The 10,627-nt window shown below is 45.2% G+C and overlaps 1 protein-coding gene across 2 annotated transcripts in view; it reads left to right on the forward strand.

Moving 5' to 3' along the window:
• The window catches only part of Dock1 (dedicator of cytokinesis 1), a 506,850-nt gene that overhangs the window by 413,064 nt on the left and 83,159 nt on the right, over positions 1–10,627 (forward strand). For both annotated transcript variants that reach the window (XM_031388636.1, XM_031388635.1), the window contains exon 32: positions 9,170–9,228. In XM_031388636.1, the coding sequence (XP_031244496.1) occupies positions 9,170–9,228 (59 nt within the window). The remainder of the gene's footprint in view (positions 1–9,169; positions 9,229–10,627) is intronic.

Here is a 10,627-nt window from a genome sequence, read left to right on the forward strand (position 1 = left end):
AAAGAGAGGTGCTGATGAAAGCCCTCGGCGGGCCCTGCTGGGACTGTCCTGGCTGGTGAAGCAGAGATAGCCAGGGTTTCCCTCTTGGCACAGAAGTTCCCTGTCTTCCTCTGGGTAGGAGGTCTGAGAGAACTGGATCGGCCTGTGTGTCACCAAAGAAGCTTCACGAAGGCCAAGATTCTTGGGCAGCTCTATGGTGCCAGAGTATATCCTGAATTGATCCTGTTCCCATGGCAAGGAAGAAGACCATGGGCTGAGAAGATGGCTCAGTGGGTCAAGTGCTTGCTGCTCAAGCATAAGTATCAGAGTTCAAATCCCTAGAGTTCCTATGGTGTGATGAGAAAGAAAAGCAGGACGGCCCCCAGATGCTTTCATGCTTACATAGCAGCAAACAAGAAACCTTTTCTCAAAGCACATGGAATGGGAGGTCCAATTTCTCTGATCTCAGCGTGCATGCACAAGGGCACACACACACACTTTACAGAGGAAAAGAAAAATGGCTGCTCAGGTATATCTTTGCTGCTCACCTTCTGCCTAAGCTCCACTAATGTCATCCTGTTCCAGGTGCCCTTTCAATAGAGACTCCTCAGAAGATCCTGAAATGGTGCCCATATTGCTGGGTTGTCGTATTTCTAATGTCTCTGTAGCATGCTGACTGTCAAGGCTTGGCCTGGTCCCTATGAGTTGCTGAGGTTAAAGGATGCAGAGGGAGTCTTGGAATGTAGCAGTGGCTCTGCTTCTCATAGCCCAGCAGTTTCTATCTCCCTTACTGGGAAATTGAAAGCACTTGATCCCTGGAGTATAAGATGTGTTTCTGCATATAATAAAATACTGAGCTTAGTTCACATGACAGCATCCTTCTAAACACTGTACATACCTGTGTACATGTATATGCATGTATGTACTTATATGTGTGCATGTTTATGTGTACATGTGTACATTTCACATATAATCATTAAAAGGCAAGACTCTTCATCCAGTAATCCTCTAATCCATGTTTAGCCATGGATGCCATCTGGATGGCATACATCCGTATGAGCAGGACAAAGAAAGCACAGAGGGCTCACCCTGAGCCACCTTATCTATCTCATGCTGGCAGATTCCAGCCTAGGCACTGTCCAAGGAGAACTTGACTTTCAGAGACAGCCTATCTGCAAGTCCTCTTGCATCTGACCAGATCCTCTTTGGCTGACCCCAAGAGCCATGAATGTAGACAGTGACTATTATTTAGAAGTGGCAGATGTACCCGCCAGACCAAGTACAGTGAGGGCAGAGTAGCCCCACCTGTGACTGCTGGCACATTGCCCCTCTTGGAGCCTTCTCAGGGCTTAATGGCTTACCATGGCCCCCTGTGCCAAGGACAGACTTCTTCGGGCTACACATGCCAGAGACTGACACAACACAAAGTTTCCCCCTATTGGGCATTCAAAGGGCTTGTGAGAAGGGAGGAATGCCTGTTGTGGTAGAAACCATTACTTTAGAAGCAGAGCACCCTTAGCAGCTCTCAGTTGGCTCACCGAGGCCACCTCAGCTTCTTCAAGTACACACTCCCACCATTTGTTACATGTGTTCAGGAGTCCCTGTGGGCTGTGCATGCTGCAGTGAGATGCTGGGAATCCAGACCTAGCGGTGGCCAACTTTAGAAGCCATTCACTTGGAAGCACATACACTTCCTTCCCTTAGAGAGAGATGCCTACGGGAGAAGGTGTAGCTTCTGGAGGCTTTGCTGCTGAGTGCTGTGGAGACTGGATGCTGGGGTTTCCTCTTGCTGCTGTGTCTATAGTCCAAGCTAGAGCAGCATCAGTGATTGCTTTAATCACAAAGGACCCTGTTCTCCAGAGAAAGTCTTTGCTTCCCTTCTTGCTCTATAGTTTCAAAGGCTACAGAGCCAAAGGAAATGAAACACAGCCATCTGTTGTGTCTCCCTTTCCAGAGCCCATGGGGACTCAGGCTTTCGTGCCTCTCCTAGACACAGTAACAAGAGACTTGAGCTGTGCTTCTGTGTTTTCTCAAGGATTGCTCAGGTGAAAAGCCTGACCATATTGCAAGTTGTCTTTGTAAACTCTGTAGGATATTTGGGTCTCATTAGTCTATGACTCCATGTGGTAGTGACTGGCCATCAAGGGCTCCTGTCTATGATAAACCTTACATGACCTATAGGCCTAAGAGACATCAACTTCATGCAGCTTGTCATCAGCATTCATAATAGTTGTGCCTCTTTGTAGACCTTAGACACTTCATAGTATATTTGCAAACATTATTCTTAAATAGTAAATAGCTTAAGAAGTATCTCAGGGTGCCCTTCCCAAGCTCTTTAATTTACTGGGCACATTGAATGCCTAGATCCTTTTGGCTTATCTAATGGAACAGGATTAGGCCTCTTCTGTGCTCAGGCAAGTATCGTCCTGTTGCTGGAGAAGGAGAAGTGGATCCCAAGGTGAAGCCATTCATTGTCTAGTGGAAAGCTAAGCTGAAGCAGTATATGGAATCAGGAGAAGATAAGGTTATCGCCCAAGCTTTGGAAGTGGCTGGGGCCTGCAAGGCACAGCCTAGAGAGTGGAGGCTACCAGGTAGTGTGAACTTCAGACAAGGGGGAGCTGGGAGCTGAGATGTCTGCCCATTGGACTGGCATTGTACCCCATAGGGCATATTCCAGTCCTCTAGTAAAGAGATGTACATCTTGGAAGTATAAAGGGGTGACAGGGGTTGGCAAGGCTCAGAGGACATCTGCAGGGAGATGGTACGGAGTTAGTCCCCATGGTCTGAGGTGGTAGCTGGTCTTAAGCACTTGGGGCATGATGCATAGGTTTAACTATATCTAGGAGAAACCCTTGGGTCTTAGGTAAATTCAGGTCCACCCATTCATACTTCCAGGACTGTCCACGTGTGGCTTGTCAGCCTCTGTAGGACACATCTGAGTGGACTTCTATCTTCTCTTTTCCTGCCTGGTCTGTATCACTATGGCTTAGAAAAGTAGAAATTTCTGGAATCAGAATACCTACTTGCTCATGCCCTAAGTACTTGAGTGCAAAACACACACACACATACATACATACATACATACATACACACATACACACACATACATGAAAAACAAGCTACACCATTGCCAAGAGCTGAGTATATCAATCCCCAGATAAAAAAGATTTGCCTGTAAAACCCAAAGATAAGAACCTCAAGAACTCAAGGTCCCTAATAAGAAAACGCTGCCATGTCGCCTCAACTCATCGCTGGTCTAGTGACTCCAGGCACAGACATCGGGAGAACGCTGCTTTGGACTGTCATCCACCCTCCCCAAGCTTTTTGCATTATTGGGATTCAGGAAGTATAAATAAGATGCAGAAGGGTTGACTCTAAATCCATAGCCATTTGGATAACATTAATATGTCACATGACCACAAGGGAGCATCATGCTTAGGATCCAACTTTGTGCTGGGAGAGAAAAGATTCGCAATTGCTTTTGCGTGGCTCTGTTTGGTTTTGTTTGTTTTTGGGGGGGGAAAGATCTCTCTACATGGCCCAGGCTATCCTGAAAGGCACTGAGATCCAGCCTGCCTCTGCCTCCCAAAGTACTGGGTTTAAAGGCGTGTACTAGTAAGCACAGAGTTTTTCCAAGTATTTGCAAGAGATTCCTTCTTTGAATAGCATCACAGCAGGGAGAGATGTTGAATGAGCAAGTCCAGCTCTTTTACTAACCCATTTTTTCCTTCTGTGAAATCTATAACCTTCTAAGGGTACATGTTTTGCAGCTGGACCAAAACATCACACAAACAAACATATTCCCATTTCATGGCTTCTGAGATTCTAGACTGTAGATGGGACTTTGAAGGAAGCTAAGAAGAAATAAATGAGATGTGACAAGTCCCGTTTTACAATGTGACCTAATCAGAAAGTAGGATTCTGTATTGCAGAGTACGATCAATTCAATCCTCATGCTAATTATTATTTTTTTTTTTTTGCAAAAGACTCAAATCGTTCCAAGTAAATTCACTTTAAGGATTAGAAAGGGACCTAGGGAAACAAACTTCATAAGCAGTAGCCCTGTGCCACCTTCATGTTGGCAAAGCTAATTAGATATATTGGTGAGGCATTGCTCTAGGGAGCATAATAAAGCTTTAATGTAGGCAGAATGCTCGTATCAGCCCTGTGTTTAACAGAGTCCATTCCCAATGGCCTCATCCCCTTCTACCTATTGTATTTGGGTTTTTTGTTGTTCTGTTTTGTTTTGTTTCCCATTAAGACAAATGCCTCATCCTACCCATGAACCTGTTTCTTGCTTATCTTTCCTTTCCTTTTTCTTACCTAACTGTCCACCTTTTGGCACTCTGACCAAGTCACTAGGCACTGAATCAGCATTCAGAGCTCTGGCTAGCTCTCCCCAAGTCCTTCAACACTGTGTCTTACTTAGCCTGGGTCATGGCTAGGAACCCAGAGTTTGAGTGTTTTGTGAAGAGGCTGTCATTGGCTCATCGTCTTGGAGGCAAGAGACTTCAAGGGCCTGAGGCTAGCATTTTCTCAGCTTCTGCTGAAAGTCTTGTGCTGTATAACAACATGATAGTGAAGCATGGAGGGAAAGCAAGGAATGCAGAGGAAGTGTGCGTAAGAGAGAGAAACAGAGGCAGACTTGCTTTATAAGTACATACTCCACCCATGACTAATCTATTCCTGGAGGCCTAATCCTGTCCTGTGCAATCTATCTCATTCCCAAGAGATCTGACTCACTCCCTCAAGACCTAACCCAATCTTGAGAGACCCAATCCAATCTCTTGAAAGACATTTACCCATTCCTAAGGGTAGTATTCTCAGATAGAACCACATCTAGTCTACTAGATCTCTTAATGACTACCATCTCTCTGTCCTATTACCTTGGAGACCAAAGTTACAGGACATGGACCTTTGGGGACAAGAGTATCCAAGTCACAGCACTCTATGTCCTTGTCTTCTGGAACTCCATTCTAGGTTCCCTTCTGCCTCTTCAGCCTGTTTCCTTACCTAGTTTAGACTCCTACACTGACACATCAACATGCAGGAGCCCCCTCCAATCTCAGCCTTAATATTCTTGTTTTATTCTCTCCATAGGAAAACCTTTTTAACAGTCTAGATTTTCATTGTTTTATGGGCCATACTAAATAAATGGTTTATTGAATATGTTCCCTGAGTTCACCTGCTGTAACAGTGGGCACAAAGGAAGTTACAGTCTCTCCTCTGGTAGGTAAGGAAGCCATGAGTTTGAAGTCAGGCTGGTGATAGTGTAGATCCCTCTGCTGTGGAGCTGTTCTATTAACTTTAAGTAGCCATCCCCAGACCTCAGCGTACTCTAACCTGTGTTTTCCAGTCTCTGCTTTTCTCTAGATTAGGTTCTTTTTAAGTCTTCCTGTGTATCTGTGACTCTTGATATGCCCTCTTTATAGAGACATCACTCCTTACATTTAGGCCTCACTCTACTCTAGTGTGGCTTCATCACAACTAGGTTACATTGTACAGACCGTATTTCCAAATGAGGTCACATAGACAGACATCATTTGTATAAGATATGCAGGTATCCTGTATAATTTGGGATTGAAGTCAATCTCCCCTGTCATGGTGCATATTTCCTGAGGCCTGTGGATCTTGTTGGAGTTCTCTATAAGTGAACTATAAGTCTCTACATGAATCAGTCTAATGGCCCTTGCCACCATGAGCAAGATGCTGTGCTTAAGGCAAGCCCTTTAAATTATAGCATCTCCTCCCTAGAGTGCTAGCTGAATCAGAGTGGGTACTACCTTGCTTTCAACATTCAGAATAGCCTCAAGGTAAGCATCAAGAGTTGTTTCCCTATACTGTGAGAGAATTGGGGGCCAAGTAATTGCCCAGCTGTGCTTAAATTTGAGTTTTGGTTGGCCTTACCCTTTTCAAGGTTGAATGGTAGATGCCAGTTCCTCATCTTGAGTTAAAGATGCAGGAATTCAAGTACTGCCATTGGGACTGGATGTAGGAGCATAGGACTCCCTGGACTGGGGAAAGGCTCCCTTTCAAGTCACTTTTCCTATGTTCATTTGGTGGGTGGACACACAGGATGAGGTCACTCCAGTTCTGTGTCCTTGTGACTTAGCAGAGCTAGGCCCATCTCCTCAGCACCATGCATGCTGGATTCCTCATTGGAAGAGTGACTATGATATGAGACGGTAGTGTATTGGAAGGAGATGCAACAGGCGGTCCCAGGAGTGTGTGCAGTGCAGGGAACAATGTGGGCTTGTGATCTAAGGACTTGGACTCTCTTCTTTTTTGCCCTGTAACCTAAGCCAAGTCATCCAGCTTTTCCCCTCCAGGCTTGGGCCAGCTCCCCGACTCTGTGCTTCGAGAGAGCCACTCAACTGTGATCTCTAGGGCTGCCCCCGGCTCCGAGGTCTGTCTCCAGGAAATGAGCTCCAGCCAGACACTCTCAATTATCCTCATATTTTTCTTTTAAGGGAAGAAGGTAGAAGTGTTCCCTGCAAACCCTCTTGAGGTCTGGTGACAGCTGCTACTCTGCTTGGGAATTACTAGGAAGCTTGTATAGATTCATCAGCCCTGCCTTCCTATTAAATGCAAAGGAAGGATCAAGCCCAGCCTCCTGCCAGGGAACTCCAATCCTTCCCTCCACCATGTGTCTCCTTCTTGCCTAGGTTTCCAGGCATCTAGCTTATCCGGCTGTTAAACAGTATTTTCGTCTCCTTGTGCTGTAGGCCTGGCTCTCACAAGAATCACTCCCTCTGATCATTTCCAATGCCCTGGGTCTCAAACACCATCGTGTCCAATCATCACCTGAACCAGGAAAGCAGAAGTGAGAGTGAAAACTCGTGGTCCTCCTCACCCTCCTTCAGCAAGGGAGAGGCATTGTTCTGGCCAGCAGCAATGGCACTCCTAATTTCCACAGCAGCTGGAGAAAGGCAGGTCACCACCCAGAATCACAAATGTTAAACCTGCTGCTGGCACAGAATCACAAATGTTAAACCTGCTGCTGACAAAATGAGTCCCAGGGCTTCCTTTACACTATGAGAACTGTAATCAGTAGAGGACCTGAGAGAAAGAGCTAAGACCTTGAGTCAAGGGCAAAGAAACAGAGACATCCATGAAGCCTACTTACTGTTAGGTATTCCTGTGATTTAAGGAGGAATCCCTTCTGTAGCCTGAGTGCAAGATGTTCAAAGCCAGAGTTGATGATACTGTTTCTGATACCACTGGCTTCATTGGTAGATTAAAGGTATGAACACACATGTGGGGCTAGACAACTGAGGGTATAGCCTCCTGCCACAATGCTGTGTCTCCCAGTCTTGTCTGTGGTCTTGTAGCTTGTCCATTAGCCTCAAAGTCAAGGCTACGTCTGAACGTGATTCCTCTCCCCCAGTAAATGCCAGAAGATGCCAAATTGTCAGGTTTCCATGCTGCCAACTCCATCTTGCCCAGGCCCAGGTGGCTTTGACTGCTGAGAAACCTCAAAATAATGCACATCTTAATGTGTTCAGGTCTCGGAATCCTCAAGCAATTTGAAGGGGGACTCAAGCCTCGACGAGTGTCTCCCTGTTACTCATGACCTCATACTTACCAGCTGGTGGCATGTCTTCACTGCCTCCCATCCCTGTGGCCTTGGCAGCGAATCTGCAGCTGGCTGAGATCTCCTGATTTACAGAGAACACCTGAATCAACTTTCACTGGTTTGCTGAGCAGGGTCTGCGAGTCCCAGCTTGTCCTGAGAGGAAGTAGCTAACTTCCCAGTTTTGTTTCTCCACTGACACCTGGATGTTCTACACTCCATGGCATCCAACATGTCCATACGTGTATATATTCATACATACCAGCACACATACACACATATATGTTAGCATACAAAGTAATGAGTTTTATTATGACATTTTAGACACATATATCATTACAGTTTGTTGTTATACACCCTCAATATCCTTCCCCAAGACTTCTGCTTTCATTCCTTTCTTTTCCCCAGTTCAGTCCCCCTTCTATTTTTAGACCACATCTTGCATTATTCACTCTCATTTTCCCCTCCCTTTAGACCCCATCCCCTCCTTATATCCCCCTTTCTATTTTCTTTATATCTGTATATAATATGGAAAAGAGTTTGTATATACTTGCATATTATGCATATGCATATATGTATTTATGTGTGTATATATATATACACACATATATGTATGTGTGTATATGTATATATATGTATATATAACGAAAGGAACACATATACATACATATGCCTATGTATATGTACACACCAGATCCCACATAGAGAAAACATACATGTAGCTTGGACTGTATACTTTCTCTGGTTGAGATGAGCATGCCTCTGTAACCCTCCTGCTGTGAGTGACAGACAGGTGCTTAGGTACAAGAGACTTTAATAAGGTGGCAGCCAGCTGGCGGCTGTTGATTTAGCAGCCACGCCTGCTTGCCTGAAGAGCCAGGACACCATCATCTGTGATCAGCTTTCCTTGGTGCCTCAGCTGCCACAAGGAAGAATGGAGCAAGCTTGACAACGCAGCTGCTCAGCTGCGATGCTGTATGATAATTTTGCAAATTATTATTTTTAATATAATCAGCTTTTTCCTTAGGCACTAAAAGAAAAAGTTAAATTGCTCACAAGCTAATAAAGGTTTATCTTCCGAAGCATCAAATTCTGTTTACTCATGAAACGCATACCTCCTCTCTTCGCCCACCGGGAGGAAAATTAGCATTTATTTTCCCAGATAAACAAAAACTGGTGGAATGTTTGTTGACATATTTGGGTATTAAGCTCTTGCTTACATTTAAAATGATATAGAAGAATGGGGAAAATTTGGAAGCTGCCTTCCCCAACTCTAGGGCTTTATTTTCCTGGGGGAAACCGCTGCTCTGTGGCAGAATGCTCTTGGGTGCCTGCGTGTGCCAACAGCAGCATGCATGGAAGCCAAACTCCCTCAGGCCCAGGGCCACAAGACTGAAGAACACAAGACTGGCTGTTCTTCACAGCTTCTCCATGCTCCCTTGGGGATGCTCTGTCATCTGGGATGAGCCCCATTTCTGCCTGGAGCTCTCCTAGAAATCCTGCTGGTGGTGGATGTAGTTGGAACTCTGACACAGCCTTCATTTAAGTCCATGATGGAAGCCCAGAGTTTGATTTCCAGAAGCTCTGTAAGCCGACATTGCCTCTCTTTCTTTCTAGGTATGGAGACATGAGGAGGCAGATTGGCTTTGAGATCAGAGACATGTGGTACAACCTGGGTGAGTAGCTCAACATCATCTTTGGGATAGATGAGCACCTTGAGTTCTCTCTGTGCTGTGACATTGGCCCCATTTTTCGTGTGTGTGTGTGTGTGTGTGTGTGTGTGTGTGTGTGTGTGTGTTAGGGTCTGCCCAATGGTTTTTAGAACAGGATCTCATTGGTCTGTAACTTGCCAAGTTGACTAGCTGGCTGGCTCATCAGGCTCTAGGAATCCACTTGTTTCCCCAGCACTAGGGTGACAACTATGAGCCCTTCACACAGCTTTGTTTTATATGGGTTCTGGCTTTGTACTCAGGTCCTCCACAGTTCCATTTTCAGTAAGGAAAACAGATTAAAAGGAGAAGAAAAGCATCTTCCAGTGGCAAATAAGGAAATCTAGAAAGTGCCCCTGGCGTCAGGCAGGCACATAGCTTGGACTGCCATTGCTCCTGAGAACCGCTCCACTTCCATTTGTATCTGCTCCCAGTCATTTACTGGACTGTCATTTGCCATCACTTATGTGTTTAGTTGAACAGCATCTACCTAACAGGTTTATTCACCCACCCAAAATCTGCAGTTGCTTACCCTGCCACCAGGTGGCAGTAGCACAGTGTGCTGCCATGATCAAAGCCTGTTTAATGATGACTACAAACAAATACAACTCATTTACACAATATTTCCACTATGCTTCATCATTAGCAGTAAGAAATTCTCTATTAAAAAACTCCCTATTAAAATCTTAACCAAGGGCCAGCAAGATGACTCTATGACTAAAGGAACTCAACAACATGCCTGATGACCTAAATTTGATCCTGAGATTCACATGGTAGAAAGAGAGAATTAACTCCTGCTAAGTTTTCCTCTGTCTCTGGTCACACACACACACACACACACACGAATAAATGGGAGCTGGAGAAATGGCTCAGTGGTTAAGAACATTGGCTAATCTTCCAAAGGACCTTGATTTGATTCCCAACACCCACATGATGGTTTACAACTATCTGAAATTCCAATCCCAGAGATCCACCACCCTTTCCTGTCCTCCTCAGGCACTGTGTGCATGTGGCTCACAGATACACATGCAGGGAAGAACACCCATGTGCATAAAACAAAAAAATTAAAGATAAATAATTGTGCCGGGCGCACGCCTTTAATCCCAGCACTTGGGAGGCAGAGGCAGGCAGATTTCTGAGTTCAAGGCCAGCCTGGTCTACAGAGTGGGTTCCAGGACAGCCAGGGCTATACAGAGAAACCCTGTCTCAAAAATACAAAAACAAAACAAAGCAACAACAACAAAAATAAATAATTGTGATAAATTATTTTTTAAAACCAGCAAGACACTGGGCAGTGACGCACACCTTTAATCCCAGTACTTGGGAGGCAGAGGCAGGCAGATTTCTGAGTTTGAGGCCAGCCTGG

Source organism: Mastomys coucha, unplaced genomic scaffold (genome assembly GCF_008632895.1).
Source record: "Mastomys coucha isolate ucsf_1 unplaced genomic scaffold, UCSF_Mcou_1 pScaffold21, whole genome shotgun sequence".
NCBI classification, from domain to species: domain Eukaryota; kingdom Metazoa; phylum Chordata; class Mammalia; order Rodentia; family Muridae; genus Mastomys; species Mastomys coucha.